This window comes from Talpa occidentalis, unplaced genomic scaffold (assembly GCF_014898055.3).
Source record: "Talpa occidentalis isolate TD23 unplaced genomic scaffold, MPIMG_talOcc4v2.1 talOcc4.14, whole genome shotgun sequence".
In the NCBI taxonomy this organism is placed as follows: domain Eukaryota; kingdom Metazoa; phylum Chordata; class Mammalia; order Eulipotyphla; family Talpidae; genus Talpa; species Talpa occidentalis.
In genome coordinates, this window is record NW_023601433.1 from 86,658,776 (window position 1) to 86,673,938 (window position 15,163).

General features: G+C 58.6%; 1 protein-coding gene and 1 long non-coding RNA gene across 2 annotated transcripts; one reads left to right on the forward strand and one right to left on the reverse strand.

Annotated features, from left to right (window-relative positions):
- Positions 1 to 1,118: 1,118 nt before the first annotated feature.
- On the reverse strand, positions 1,119 to 9,691 carry HPD (4-hydroxyphenylpyruvate dioxygenase). Its single transcript, XM_037511232.2, has 14 exons — positions 9,610 to 9,691; positions 9,481 to 9,507; positions 8,958 to 9,020; positions 8,553 to 8,657; positions 8,042 to 8,084; positions 7,764 to 7,846; positions 6,876 to 6,965; positions 5,934 to 6,037; positions 5,537 to 5,614; positions 4,743 to 4,905; positions 4,581 to 4,652; positions 3,144 to 3,266; positions 1,347 to 1,463; positions 1,119 to 1,262 (listed from the first exon to the last, which is right to left on the reverse strand). The coding sequence occupies exons 1-14, from the start codon at positions 9,610 to 9,612 to the stop codon at positions 1,152 to 1,154; spliced, it is 1,182 nt and encodes a 393-aa protein (XP_037367129.1). The 5' UTR covers positions 9,613 to 9,691; the 3' UTR covers positions 1,119 to 1,151.
- Positions 1,124 to 12,314, forward strand: LOC119245023 (uncharacterized). Its single transcript, XR_005125177.2, has 3 exons — positions 1,124 to 1,280; positions 4,739 to 4,901; positions 12,022 to 12,314. It is a non-coding gene; the product is annotated as an uncharacterized LOC119245023 (long non-coding RNA).
- Positions 12,315 to 15,163: the final 2,849 nt, after the last annotated feature.

Sequence of the window (15,163 nt, forward strand, 5' to 3'; positions counted from 1 at the left end):
AGCCCGTTTTTTAACCTGAAAAAAAAAAAATTCTACAATTCTCCCATGATACCCACTCAGATTTTTCCCTGCCACTGAGATACACGTGCTCCTGGTTCAGAGTTGAGTCATCCCTCAGGAAAGGTGTCATACATCAGAAGCAAAAGGAAAAAGACTCAATTTGCCACTCTGCCCCTTCTCTGGGTTTCCAGAAAAATGGCCTTCCAAGAGTTTTAGGGTCAGCAGCTTGTCCCTCAACTGTGTCATTCTTTTGCAAAGGGTCACTCACACTTGAGTATGAACTAGACCCTTTCCAAAAGGAGTCCTCGCTGGGAGCAAGGCTGGGGCAGTGGAGCTGCAGGGGAGGGGTTGGAGGATATTGATTACCTGGCTGGGGGTAGAAGTTGAGGTGCTCGCACCCCACCTACCTGCTCTGCCTTGGGCCAGGACCTGTGTCCTGGGGTCGCTGAGCAAGGACACTGCCCCAAAGCCCCTCCACTAACAGTGTCCCCCCTCCGCGCCCAGAGGTTCGGGCTCTGGGCAGTCAAGCTGGGGACAGGCCATCCCGACAGACCATAAGGCGTCGTGCAGGATGCTGCGGCCCGGTCCCCATGAGGGTCTTCCCTCCCGCTGTTCCCTCTCCTGGGGATGTTCTCTTCCCCGATTCCCTGTGGCTGGCTCCCAAAGGTCACCTTCCCAGAGGGCCCCTCCCTCTTCGGAAGTGGGGGCCCCTCCCGCTTCGCCCGCCCGCCGCCCCCTGTCTGCTTCCGTTTCTTCACCGCGTTTCCCGCCCTGCGAGAAGGCGCCGCCTGCCTCGCCTTCAGATCCTGTGCACCCGCCAGTTGCAGATTTGCCCCCGACCCACGTGGCTCGACTCGGCGCCTCAGGGCGCAGCCGCGCGGCACCCCCGGCGGCCGGGGCGCAGCCGCCGCCCGCACGAACACGCGGACACCGCGTCGGACCCGCGCGGCTTTATTTGCGGGGCGGGGAGCAGGGGCGGCGGCCGGGGCGTGGTCACGCAGTGGGCGTGGTCACTCCGTGGGCGGAGCCTTAGAGGTACGGTAGCCGATTGGCTGGCGGGGCCAGGAGGGCGGGGCGGGGCTAGGGCCACGGCTGGGGGCGTGGCCACCCGGCGGCGGGGGCGGGGCTGCGAGGGCGCCGCCGCGACCCGCCTACATGCCGCGCACCAGCCCGTTGGTTTCCACGTCGGTGAGGTTGCCCCGCAGGTCCTGCTCCTCCTCGAAAGCCTTGAAGAGGGAGTTGAAGTTCCCGGCGCCAAAACCCTGAGCGGGAGAGCGGCGGTGAGCGGCGGGCCCCGCCCCCCCCAGCCCCCACCCCCCACCCCCCACCCCCCGGCCCGGCGGTACCTGGTGGTTGTGGCGCTGGATGACCTCCAGGAAGAGCGTGGGCCGGTCCTGCATGGGCTTGGTGAAGATCTGCAGGAGGTAGCCCTTCTCGTCGTAGTCCACCAGGATTTTCAGCTCCTAGGCCAGAGCAAGCGCGTCGGGCTGGGGGAGGCTTGGAGAGCCCGTCGGGCCTCCTTTACCCTCGAAGCCAAGGGGAAAAAAATCTCCAGCAGCTTCAGACACCTCCAGACAACCCCCCCAAATGGTCCCTTTACTCCCCCTCTGTCACAGAGGTGTGCTGCCACCAAGGCTGGTCGGACACCCCAGGTGGCCCAGCTGCCACTCTCGCCTCCTTACAGTTTAACCTGCCCCTGGACTTCAGCGGGACTTTTGAAAGGCAGAGCAGGACACGTCCCCGTTGAAAACCCTCCAGTGGAAATCGGAACCCTCCTGTGTTGCTGGTGGGAATGTAAAATGGTACAACCACTTGGGAAAACAGTCTGGCATCCCCTCGGAAGGTTACTACGTGATTCAACAGTTCTACTCCTAGAAATACACTCCAGAGGATTAAAAACAGGCCCACATAAAACTTGTGCATGAATGTTCACAGCAGCACTATTCACAGTAGCCCAAAAGTGGAAACAACAAAAACAATTTAGCCACACGGTGGAATATTATTCAGCCATGAAAAGGAGCAAAGGGCTGACACCTGTGGCAACATGGGTGCAACTGGGAAACATGGTGCTGGGTGAAAGAAGCCAGTGGCCCTCTGTGATTCCATTTATGGGACATGTCCTGAGTGGGGGAAATCTGTCGAGATGGGTGGTTGCTTAGGGCTGGGTGCGGGGGGCCGTGGGAGTGCGTGTGAATAGAGGAATTGGGGGGTGAGGGCTAGGTGCTGTCACTTTTCTTTTTAGAGTGATAAAAATGTTCTAAAGTACTGATAATTGCAGCGAGGCTTCTGAGGCCAACAGGGAGAGAGTAAGGAGAAAGGGCCGAGACGTGGGTGGTGGGAAAGAATAAGTAAACAAAATGCCATGATTCAGTATAAAGGAAAAACATTTTGAACAGGCTCTGACTCGTGGATCCCAGGAATTCAGCGCCATGGCAACCGAGAATATGCATTTGTCTCAAGTACCATGACATTTAAACAAAATGCTCTTCCTTTATGTCTTCACCGAAAGTCCACTTCAGTGGTGACTGCACAATGTTGCGAATAACTGAGAACCACTGACCTGTGTCTTTCAAGCGAGTGACTGATGTTTTGTCACTTACATATCAACAAAATGAAAGATAAAGATGCCTCCAATGATTGTAGGCAACAGAAGATCAAAATCAAATGCCTAAATAGCCCACAAAAGGAATTGGCCCCTGCCTGCCTCTGTGACCTGGGTTGCTCCTCGGACACTTGGTACCTGCTCCTGCCTCCGGACCTTTGCACTTGCTGTTCTCTCTGCTCGGTCCCCTCTTTCCCTGACCCTTCGCACAGTCACCTCCCTCTTATCATCTAGATTTCACTGAAGTGTCACCTCCTCAAAAAGGTCCACTTACATGACCTGGGAAGTAGCCCCAGGCCTTTGTCTCAGCCTGTCTTAACCTTGGGCATGGCAGGATCTCCCGGTCTCTGATACTGTTTGTATTGCATATTTATTTGTCATCTGTCCAGATGCATGTCCCGGGACACCAGGGGTCTGGCCTGGTTTTTCCTCTGTGTCTCTGTGCCCAACTCCGGGTAGAGGCTTAGACAATTTATGAGGCAAGATGGCACTCGGGCTGGTTCCCCAGCTGACGGAGGAGCCTGCCCTAGATAGAACTCACCTCCAGAACATCAATGCTCTCCTTCACCCGGATCTTGGCCGTCTTGAGATTCTCCCGGAGCTGTCTGTAGTACGCGGAAGGAACAGCCAGGAACTCCATGCCTCTCTCTCTCAAGTGGCGAATCTGTCTCGGAGCAGGGTGGATGTGAGCCTCCTCTCCCCATGCTCAGCACCCCGAACCAGGCAGATGTGCTGGACCAGGAGCGGGCAGGTCCCTATCCTGGATCCCCCCAACTGCCAGGGGATGGTGTGACCTCATCCCGTTTTCTCAGGGCCATGTGGCCCCATTAGAACAGCAACCACTAACATTTAGGGAAGGCTCACAGTGTCGCTTCTGTAGCACCTTATGCGTCTGAACAGTAATCTTTGGGGCATCTGCAGGGTCATGAGACCCACTGTTTAGCTGGGGAAGCTGAAGTACTGGGCAATGAGGTATGTATTGGACACTTAGTAGCCAGAATGGTTTTGTTAAAATTCCAGTCTAATCGTGTCACCCTCCCCTTTGCTCCTGGTGATGACTCATCTTGAGTTCAAAGTCCTCACGGCCCCCACGTTGCCGGACCTCCTCTGCTGCCCCCTCTCCCCTGCTCCTTCTCTTCCAGCAGCGCAGATCCCCTGGCTGTTCTGTCAGCCGTCTCTGCCAGGGCTGTTCCTTATGCCTGGGGTGCTTTTCCCTGCATTTCTACCACTTCTTTCTCCCTCCAGCTCTGCATTTTCGAATGTCCCCTTCTCAAGGAGGCCTCCGGTGACTGCCCTATTTAAGGCCCTGCTTGATTGTCCTCCAGAGCGTTCCCTGCCATCTAATGTATATTTGACTTATTTTTCTTAAAAGGGCTGAAACTATCCTCTTGTTGATTGATGGCTCCTAGGTGCCTAAAGCAGTGCTGAGCACATAGCAGATGCTGGGTAAACAGCTACTGAGTGCCGAGCGGATGACTGGATGACTGGATGACATTGCCAAGGTCATGCAGTGGCCGCTCTGGTGGGCCAACATTGAATGGGATGGTCCGGGCTCGTGTCAACGAGAAAGAATGGGTGGCACCAGCCATCCCAAGGGCTGGGTCCATGTCTCAGGACATTTAAATTGGCCTAAAGCACCTAGTAGACCTCACAGCCTTAGACCCTCATTTTCAAGGTGAGGAAACTAAAGCCCAGAAAAGGGGTTGAATCCCCCAGAGACACAGCAAGTCACTTGCAGACGTGACCACAATGCAGGCTTCCTGTTACTAGGGAACCCGTGCTTCTAAGGCCAACAGTGCTGTGCAGAGGGGCCGGGCTCCCTGGCTGGGCACCTGCCGCCCCCAGCTGGGCATCTGCCTGCCCGGGAGTGGCAGGAACCAGGAAGGGAGCCGGGGATAACTGCTGCCCCCACCCCACCCCTATTTTGCACTCTGGAGCTGACTGGGAGGCAAATTCGGGTGGGGAATGGACTTCCAACCGCTTTGATGATGTCTTGGGTCTTCAGAGCGATGTGCTGGACCCCAGCGCCCCCGTTATAGTCCACGTATTCCTGCAGGAGGGAGTCAGGGAAACCGCTGTCATCTGCTCCCTCCACCCACATGCCCTGCCCCCTTCCCTGCCTTCTTCCCCATCCAGGCACCTGGATCTGGGACTTCTTCTTGCCTGGTGCTGGCTCGTTGATGGGCATCTTGATGGATTCCTCATAATTGGCCACTACGATGGAGCGCAGAGAGCTGTATTCTGTGTGCACCTGCGTGTCATCCACGGACCAGAAGCGGTGGAACTGCAGGTTCTTCAGGTACCTGTGGGTGGCCCCAGGGACACGTCTGCTCTGGGAGGCAGCTGGGCTGGCTCCCACCCCTGTTTCCACCTTCCTGAATTTGTTCCCTGCGCAAACTCCAAAGAAGAAACGCCATTCACATTGCAGATGTGTCCCTTCAGCAGGACAGCTCTCCTCAGTGGAAGCTGAGGAGAGGATTCACCAGAGACAGAGTGGGGAGCAGAACAGGTGGACTGACTGAAACCCACTGCTAAGGGGAGCAGCGGGCGAGACAGGAGAGGTCTGCTGCGCCATGTGGGTCAGCTCCCTGGCCCAGGAATTGAACTCAAGTTGCAGCAGCTGCCGATAGCTCCATAGTGCTGGGACTTAACCCCTAGGCCACCAGGGAGGTCAGGAGATGAGTGTCATAACAAGATCCCTTTAGTGTGGGTGTTCTCAGAAGAACCCTTGCTTCTGATTTGCACAAGGGTGCTGCTTGGGTGGCGACAGCCTTCCTCCCAGCCTCCTGGGCCATGTCACCCGCCTGGGCCATCTCCCCAAGGTTCACTGAGGGAGGACCTGTGGGCCACTTTGGGACCTGTGTCCACGGTGACGGGGAGAAGGAACTGACGCTTCAGGCTGCCCTGCTGCAGGAGGGTGGGCCAGGCACTCACCAGTCCGACGCGGACAGCATCTCCTGGTCGGGCTGGTTTCCCACGATGTGATCAATGATCTCGAGGGTGCAGCTGGGCCTGGGGGAGAGGCGGCTGCTTGGGGCAGTTCATCTCACATCGCACTTACTACGGGCGCTTGATCTGTGTCCCTCACGCGCTATCACTAGCCTGATTTTACAGGAAACTGAGGCACAGAAATGGAGTAACTTGCCAAGTGTCAGGGCTGGGATTTATTTGAATCCAGGGGGTCTGGTCCAGAGCCTGTGCTCTTAGCCTCTGTGCTGCCTCTTCAAGGCACCCTGGGAACCCTTAGGGGCCGGCCAGTGGCTCCCCATAAAGAAAGACCCTGTGCGTGAGGACAGGGCAGTCCACCCGCCCCTGCCTGGGGGGCACTCACAGCTTGGACAGCAGGGGGTCCATGAATGTTGGGGCCTCGAAGCCGGGCAAGAAGCGGCCTGTATAGTTCATCTTCTCCACCAGGGTGTGCGTGGTGTCCCCATACTGTGCATCGAGACAGGTGGGTGGATCTTTGAGCTCCCCAAGCCTCCACCATCTCTCAAGGCACCATCCCAACCCCGGGTTCCACCCCAGGTCTAACCCTCAATCCGGGTGTGACCTGGGGCAAGTAGCTTTCCTTCCTGAAGGGAATTGCAGTCTGGCATTTGGGGATTTCTTGGGGCAGAAGCTCTGTGAAGGTGGGGTACCCCCAGCTCCAGGGCCAAGCCCCCGTGTAGTGGGTGCTTATCAGAATGTGTGGGCTGAAGGAGAGCAGGTGAGGGCACTGGGTCACCCTCTGTTGAAGGCACCCCCGCTGTCTGGACGACCTGTGAGCTGCATCTGTCAGTGCTTAATCTTGAGATCTCTGAGTGGCGATCGTGCAGGCGCTAAACAGACGTGGCTAAACAGACCCGCCAGCTCTGTACCCCAAGAGCTCATTCCATCCTGGCAGTCACCTCAGCAGGGGTCGTGACTGAAGGGACTGGGGCACAGAAAGGTTGAGTGGGGTGTCGCAGGCTACTCATGGGGTCCACCGCCCGTCCTTGCTCATTTCAGCTGGAGCTCAGGGAGGCGAAGTGATTGGCCAAAGTCACAAGGCTGCTGCCTGGAGGCGCCCCCAGGCCCCGCCCCATCTGCTTTCTTGAGAGCCTCTGCCTGGAGCTTCCAGCCACAGCGTCAGCACCGGGGAGGTGGGGGGCCCCAAGGCTGACCAGGAGCTCTCCTCAGCTTGTGCCTGGTGGCTAAGCCTGGCGCTCAGACTCGAGGGAGAGGTCATGCTGGGGCGGGAGGGCTTCACGGAGCTGCCAGAGCCAGGAGGGTGGGGGTGCCACCATTAACTCACCGTCTGCAGCACAGCGAACTTCACCTTCCCGAACTTGTCTTCCTCCACCCACGGCTCCCGCACGATTTTGGCCCCTCGTTCCCGGGCTTTCTGCAGAGGACGTGGGGGGAGCCTTTAGGGCCGGGTCCCCCCCGGGCCTCTGTGGCCAGGGTCCTTGCCTGCTGCCCCAGTGGGCTCCCCTCTGCCTGTCCTGCCTTAGCCTCCTCCCGCTTCCCCAGCCTTAGGCAGGAGCCCGGGCAGCCCCGTCTGGCAGACGGGGACACAGCCCCGGACCCAGGGTTGGGGCTGGGGGGGACGAGCCGGGGGGGTTGGGGGTCTGCCTGCCTCTGCTGCCTCACTGTGACCCTTCCCCCTCTCCTGGCCTCCGTTTCCCCACCTGTAAAGAGTACGGTTGGATGAGAAAATGCCACGCTGGGCATTTATTGAGCGCCTACTATGTGTAAAACCCATGCCAGGTGCCGTCCGTTGGTGCGGGTATTCAGCACGTGCTCCTGCGGGCACGGCGCGCGTCTGGCTCCGTTCCAGGCCCCAACCTCTCACGCTCCCAGCAGCACGGTGCTGCGGGCGCCACTCGGGCCTCCGTGTGACAGGTGAGGGAGTCAAGGCACAGAGGTGGCCGCTCGGCCCAGGGGCGCACAGCTGGCAAGTCAGCGCCGGGATCTGCGCTCTGAGACCCCCGCGCGGTTACGGTTTGGAGGGGCTACGACCCCACTCTGAGTGCTGAGGTCGCTCTGGTTCTCTTTAGGGCCCAGGTGGGAAGCTTGAGGCCCAGGAGAGGTCACACTGTCAGGGAGGGGTGGGGTGTCGCCGGAAGCGCCACGCCTGCCCCCCCATCCCTCCCGCGCGGCGCCCCCCGCCCTGGCTGCTGGCCCCCGGAGCCGTGCTCACCTGCACGATGTAGTCACAGTCCTCCACCTCGAAGGCGATGTCCTTCACCCCGTCCCCGTGTTTCACCAGGTGGTCGCCCATCTCTGCGGCCAGCAGGGGTGGGGGTGGCACTGGGGTCATGGCCCCCTCACCGTACGCTCAGCCCCCCACCCCCATCTCCTTACAGACTGAGGCCCCTTCCCAGAGCCCGGCGCCCCCCCCCCCCGCAATACCTTGTCTCCACCACCTGACACTGGGAGCCCCCCTGGCCCTCACCCCACCCCCCCCCGGCCCCTCACCTTTGTTCCAGGGGTTGAGGGCGGAGGAGAGCACAAACACAATCTGGGGGCAAGGAGAAGAGAGGTGCAGGCTCCTGGGGGATGAGCCCTGGGTGCTCTTCCCTGCCCCCCAAAAGGACTTGATCACCCCCCCAGCCAGGAGGGATGCTCACTCTGGGTTCCAGCCCCTTCTCTGCTGTAGCTTCCTCCGTGGTCCTGAGGATGAGGAGCTCTCCCGTCTAGATCCCCCCTCCTGAGAGGCTGGCTAGGACCTGGGGTGTTGGCCCTGAGCCAGGCCCCAACATCTGTGAGGCCCAGTGCTGGGCCAGGCCGAGGAGTGGAGATGAAGCAGGTCCCCGACCCGTGCTGACAAGTGTGTCTGGTGGAGGGGCCGGTAGGCTCCCCTGCCCACCCACAGAGGCAGACGGGGCCTCCTGGCCTGCTTCACCCCAAGGTGCCAAAGCCTCAGGGAACTCAGAGCCCAGCAGGGAGAGATGGGTCTGGGGCGAGAGGGCCCTAAGCCGGGACTCACCTTCCCTTGCTTGACCACGTGGCTGACCACCTCCCGGGATCCTGTCTCCAGGCCCCGGTAGGCCAGGGGCTCAAAGCCCATCTTGCTGCAGTAGAACGACGCGGCCTGAATCCGGGAGGCGAGAGGGTCTGTGCAGGCCGAGGGCCCCCGGGCAGGAAGCCCCCCACCCGTGCCACCCCAGGCGCAGAGGTCCTCCCGGGGAGAAGGGCTCCTCCCTGGCCTGGGCTGACCCCGGTGGGTTTTCTGCCAGGCTCCGTGCCCTGGTTGTGTAATCGGATCCAAAGAGTATCTGTCCTGCCCGGACAGTCCCAGCGAGGCCCTGACCCTCCCCTCCAGGGCCGACCACGCACCGGGCGGGGGTCCGGCCCTCTGCCCTCTCCCGCGACACCTCTTCTCGGCTGCTACCTGCTTGGCATTGCCGACCCAGAAAGTCACAGAGTGGAAGTGCAGGAATCGGCCTCTCTCGGGCTGCGGAGGGAGGGGGCAAGGCTGAGACCCAGCCGCGGAGGCCAGGGTGGAGAGAGATCCAACCACCCGCAGCGTTTCTGAGAAAGCCTAACCCTGGGGCCGCTTGGCCCAGCGGCAGAAGAGGTTTCAGATAGAAATCGAACTACCTGGTCTAGGGTATTGGGAAGACCCGCCGGGGTGGCCCCCCCGCCCCCCGGGGCGGCACAGAGGGAAACAGCCTTCAGCCGCAGAATACGGATTTGTGTTCGATTTAACCGAGACAGGGCTAAGAGGTCAGCAGGAACATGAGAAGAGGGAGCCGTTTTCCTTGGGAGGCCGAGGTTGAGTCTGGGTCAGCCTGGAGTGGCCAGGGGTGGCCACTTGAGTGGATGGCATGCCCACAGTGCCGTCGGCACTCCTGTCCCGTGCCCTCGTGCCAGTGTCCCGGGAGACCCAGGCCCGGCCGTCCCCTCCGGCTTACCTTCGCTCCTTTGTCGCTGTAAGTCGTCTGAGGAGAAAGAAAAGGACACTAAGACTTGGGAGCTCAGACACCAGATGATCCTGGAAGTCACCCTGGGGGGTGCTGCCATGGCTGCTGGGTGCCACTTACCATGACTGATCCTGGTCAGACTTTCCGCTGGAAAGACTAGGACAAGAGGCCGGCGCCAAGCGCTGGACAGAAATATATAACTCGGAGCCAGGCCCGCCCCTGACCTCCTGGTCTTCCTGGAGGTGGGGGCTGATCCCGACCCTGGCAGGTCCTAGGTCCAGGAGCCTCTGATCCAGCCGCAGCCTCATTGGACAGGGCCATGCTGTCAGACCTGGGGGAGTGACTTGCCCAAAGTTGCTAGCCCGTGGGGGCGGGGTGGGGGCAGAAGCCAAGGGCACCCATCCAGGAGCCTGGATTTGCACTGTCTTCTCGCCTTCCAGAATCCAAAGCTGAGAAGCCAAGCCAGGCGGAGAGCAGCAGCGGCTCTGGAGTGCTCACTGAGGGAGAGTCTGCGGGGGCATTTGGGATAGGCCTGCTGGGCCTGTTTGCAGAGCTAGGGTGTGGCTGTACTTGGTCAAGGGGCTGTCCACCCTAGTGATTAGAGCGTTGGCTGGAGGGTTTGAGTCCTGGCTCTGCTACATAGGACTGGGGGGACAGTCACTGAACCCTCTGAGCCTCAGTCTCCCCATCTGTACAACGGGATCAATAATAGTGCAGTGGGAGGAAAACGAGACAGAGCTAAGGCTGTGGCACCAAGCCTGGCACACAGTCGGCTCTGGGTTGGTGTTAGTTATGACCTATTAGGTGGTTTTGGGTTTGGGGCAGCAGGGTGCTTGGCACTGCCTCAGCACTGGGGAGAAGGGTGGGGCCTTGCCCCACCCCAGGTTCTCAGCATCCCCAGCATGGTAGAAAGGTGGAGCTGACACCTCTGGGAGGAGGAGGAGGGCCTGGGGCTCTCCCCAGCACCCCCACACCTGCGTCCTCAGACTTTCCTTTCCCTGGGAGATGGGTGACAGCTGGCCCAGGGCCCCAGAGCAGCCCCGGCCTCTTGCTCCACCCCAGTCCCCAAAACTCCCTTGCTGAGTCATCCGGCCCCCTCTCCAGGGACCTGACTTGACTCTCGGCGCCCGAAACCCTTTCTGCTGCTGCTGGCAGTAGCCCCTGGCTGCGCTCCCCCCTCCCCGCTTGCGTTTGGCTCCCAAAATGCCTTGTATCAGCCCTTTTTTTCAAGTACAGAAAAACAGTCGGTCTGGCGAGGACTGGCCTCTGGGGTCCAACAATCCCATTTTTCAGATGAGAAAAACTGAGCCAGGAGGGGCCCGGGGCCACTCTTCCCTTCCTGCTGCCCTTGTCTTATCCGTCCTGCCGAGGAGCAGAGGGTTTTGTACCAGGGAGGGGCCCCTACCCCCTTCCTCGCCAAACCCTGCCAGCTACTCAACCCTAAGCTACACAGGTTTCCACCTCTTCCAGGAAGACCGCTCAGAGCTCCCAGGTCTGAGGTTCAGCTGTGCACGGCCGCAGGTCAGCGCTAGTCAGCCACCCGGGGCAGGCTCAGGCCAGGCCGCCTGCAGAGTGGAACTGGAACCGGAACCGGGGTATTCTGACCCCAGAGCCCACACTTTGAATCGCTGCTGCTATCTGCTATCCACATCAGTGGGACACGGGTGTGCCCACCAGACTGACAGGACACTGAGGCCGAGACGGGCGGCAGGGCTGATGGAAACAGGGACCCCAAACGCGGCCCCTTTTCTTCTGAACGCGGATCTCGTCCGCCCAGTGCAGACACCTTCTCCCCTCTTTTCTCCATTTTCTGGGCAAATTGGAGGCAGGGGAGGGGATCTTAGCCCACCCTCAGCCCCCTGGGTCCCAGTTTCCAACTGAGAACATGGGAGCCAAGGAAGCCAAGTGTGGGGCTCACAGACCAGAAGTTTCCACGTGAGAGAAAGGCCCAGGGTCGCCCGCCCATATGCCCCACAGCGGGAGGAACATCTTGTCCCCTTGCTTGTGGTGGCGACTCAAACCCCCGCTCCCGAGCCTGGCTCTGTGTCCTCGCACGAAGTCAATATTTACTGAATCAAGGAAGCCTGTCATTGGCAGTGTCGGGCGAAGGCAGGTGTCCGTTCAGCTGGGCAGGGCTGGTGGCTTTGTCCCAGCCCCCTGGACTTTGCTTCCAGAAACACTCTGGGTCTCTGGTGCAGTCTGGACACACCCTTCAGGGCCCTCCCACTGCAGCAGAGCGGGCGAGGGGGAGCTCGAGAACCAGTCCTGGTGCCCCGTGGCCCTTCCAGAGCCCCGGGAATGCTTAGCCTTTTGGCCTGTGCTAAATGGGGAGGGGCGCGCCCAGGGGGTGCTGCCTTTGGGTTTTGATCTCTCACGGTGGGAGGAGAAAGGCCCAACATTCCCAAAGGTGAGGGCAGACTTTGTTCAACTCCTTTCTCTCTTCCTTCTCCTCGGCCTACTCAACATGAAGACACCAAGGATGATGATTCCTTTAGAACTTTCTGAACAGGTCTTTGCTCTCGCTTGCTGCAGGCACACAGACCACAATACACACGCGGGCCGTGTCCGTGACCGGGTCGGCCGCAGGCCACTGGTCGTTGAGGTCTCTGGCAGTCAGATGTTACGCGTGGATTTTCAACTGTGCTGTGTGGGAGGTCAACGCTCCAAGCCCCGAGTTGTTTGAGGATCAACTCCTCTTCTCCAAGTGGAGGAGAAATGTGAAGCCTCACAATTAGGTCGAAGCTCCAGAAAACACTGTCTTGAATTTTGCCATGTGGGCAGCTTGCACTTTGAACCCTCCGAGTATTAAAAATACAGCAAGTCTCTAGCAGATCCTTCTTACTGTGATTTTTGCCTTTTGGATTCTTTTGGGAAAAAAAAAAGGCGACGACATGAAAGAGACAGGCACTCTAGATGGAGACCAACTTTTGAGGTTTGATCAAGCAGTTTTGAGTCGCTCATGAACTCTTGTGAAATCACGTCTGACCTTTAGAGACCTGTGGGTTTTTTTTTTTTTTTAGGAGGTTAAACTCGGGCTCTGAGACCAATAGACAAGAGCCTGGTGTGTCTCTTGGGCTTGTTTGGCCCTGTTTCATCTCATCCTAGCTGTAGGGGGTAGGAGTGGGGAGCTGCTGAGTCCCCCAACCCCCAAACTCTATTGAAGAGCAAACAAATGAAAATGGTCTATCATTGAGGTGTATGATGTGATGGGGTTTTTTTCTTAAAAGATTTATTTAGTTATGCATACAAGAACTGGGGTACAGGCCAGAGGTGTGGGGATGAGAGGATTCACCAGAGACAGAGTGGGGAGCAGAACAGGAGAGTTGACTGAAATATATTGCTGAGGGGAGCAGCGGAGAGACAGGAGAGGTCTGCTACGCCATGTGGGTCAGCTCTCTGGCTGGGGATTGAACTTGTGCTGCAGTGGCTGCGGTAGCTTCATAGTGCTTCGTCTTAACCCCTTGTGCCACCAGGGAGGCCCCTTATTGTGGTTTTGATCTGCATTTCCTTAATGGCTGATAATGTGGATCTTTATGTGCCTGTTGTCTATTTTCATAGCTTATTTGGAAAAAATAGTCACATCCTTCGCCCTTTTTAAAATGATATTGTCGGGCTTCCCTGGTGGTGCAAGGGGTTAAGACACAACCCGTGAACTATCCTCAGCGTCTGCAGCATGAGTTCGATCCCCAGCCAGGGAGCTGACCCACATGGCACAGCAGACCCCTCCTGACTTGCCCACTGCTCTCCTCAGCAGTGTATTTCTGTCAGTCTACCTGTTCTGCTCCCCACTCTGTCTCTGGTGAGTTCTCACACCCCCACACTTCTGGCCTGCACCCCAGTTCTTGTATAAATAAATAAATCTTTTAAAGAAAAAAGAAAGGCTTCCCTGCTGATGGTCAGCCAGGGAAGGGAGTCCGGCGGGAACCCCAGTGGTCATGGCTGCTGTAGCTTGGACTGGAGGGGCCCAGTGGCCTATGGTCGTTCTTCACTAAATTGGTAAATAAACCAAAAGGCTTTGGTTAAGACACAACCTATGAAACTGTCCGCAGCCTCTGCAGCATGAGTTCGATCCCCAGCTGGCCAGGGAGCAACCCACATGGTGCAGCAGACCTCTCCTTTCTCACCCGCTGCTCCCCTCAGCAGTGTATTTCAGCCAGTCTGCCTGTTCTGCTCCCCGCTCTGACTCTGGTGAATCCTCTCACCCCCCACACCTCTGGCCTGTACTCTAGCTTTTGTATGTATAAATAAATCTTAAACAAAAAAATGAACCTAAAAGTAGCCAAACAGCTCAGCACTTGGCCTCATAGAATCTACAGCTGCAGCCCCCTCAGACAGACAGAATGAAGCTTCAGCGGCACAAGTCCAAGGGTTGAGTTAGCAGTTGGGGACCGCAGGGGCTGAGGGCTGGCCAAGGTGCCCCGCTGTTATCAGGGCTGGTGAAGCAGGCCAGGCCCAGCTGGGCGGGGCTGGTCTTTATCTCTTGGGGTGCATGGTCCAAATGCCTGGTGCAGGCAGCTGTATCATCAGGCACCTGGGCCGCCTGAGGGTCAAGAGAGCTGATGGCAGGGGATACGGTGGCGGTGGCCCTGTGCTCCGGGCCTGTGTGACCCTGGGCCCTCCCAGTTCCTTCCCGTGTCTCCACCTTCTAGACGGTGCAGGCAGCATGTGCTGGGCCTGATGTGGCCTCGGGCTTGGCTCTGGATGCGCTGGGGAGTGGCCTGGGCATCTGCTTTTGCTGCTCCAGGCTCACTCCGTCTAACCGCAGCCTCTTACTTTTCCTTTGGGCAACCAAAGGAACCTTCCCCTTCTCTGTGACTTGGGGGGCGTGTGAACAAGGACTGGCCAGCTGGTCAATCTGGGGTCACCCTGGGACTTGGACTTGACAAGGAGGCTCTGCCTGAGCCCGTGTGGCCACGCTCATCCAGTGGTGCTGTGGTGGCCACGTCTGACTCCGTGGAAGGCCACCCTGCCTGAGTGTGAAGTCAGCCCAGAGAAAGCAGGGAAGGGGAGGAGAAAGACAGAGCCAGGGGTCCTAACAGCTGGCCCTGGGCATGCTTCCGCATGAGCCGAAATGTTCCTTCTTTTGCCTGAGAAAGTCTGAACTGGGCTTCTGTCATCAACAACCAGACACCTTGACCAGCCCAGGAGGACAGTGTCCACACCCCAGCCCTGTTTATGCGCACCTGTTCAAGAGCAGGCTCTGATGAGGGGGGTCATAGGAGTCATCTGTCCAGGACCTGGCATTAAAATTGGCTTTTTGGGGCTTGCCTTGGATGGGGCAATACAATTGTTGAGATCCGCTGGCACAAAACTACAAATTCAGCAGACTTTTAGCATTTTTTAGTGATTATCTTTAAATTCTTCCTAGCCAGGGCGCCTCGGGTGGGCAGGGAGGTAGGCTGCCCGCCACTCCCAGGATGGCCCTTCTGCTCAGAGGCAGAGAGAGAGGCTCCTTAAGATCAGCCACAGCCGCAGACACGTCTCCTGGGCCATGTCTTCCCTGGCAGCCCCTGTTTGGTGCTGGTCTTGGCACAGGTGGAAAGGGCAGCCCTGAGAGCTGGTGTTTCCAGCAGCCTTGCTAGGTCTTCACCACTGGCTGCTGCTCTTCCCAGTCTCACTCCGCCCCTCCCTTTCACCCAGGTGCATCCCTAACAACACCATTCACCCCAAGTTC

Coding starts and splice junctions, on each gene's coding strand:
- HPD (XM_037511232.2), bottom strand. Junction 9,021..9,480: donor ACAGCGACAAAGGAGCGAAG/GTAAGCCGGAGG, acceptor CTCCCTCCGCAG/CCCGAGAGAGGCCGATTCCT. Junction 5,615..5,933: donor GACCCCCTGCTGTCCAAGCT/GTGAGTGCCCCC, acceptor CCTCTCCCCCAG/GCCCAGCTGCACCCTCGAGA.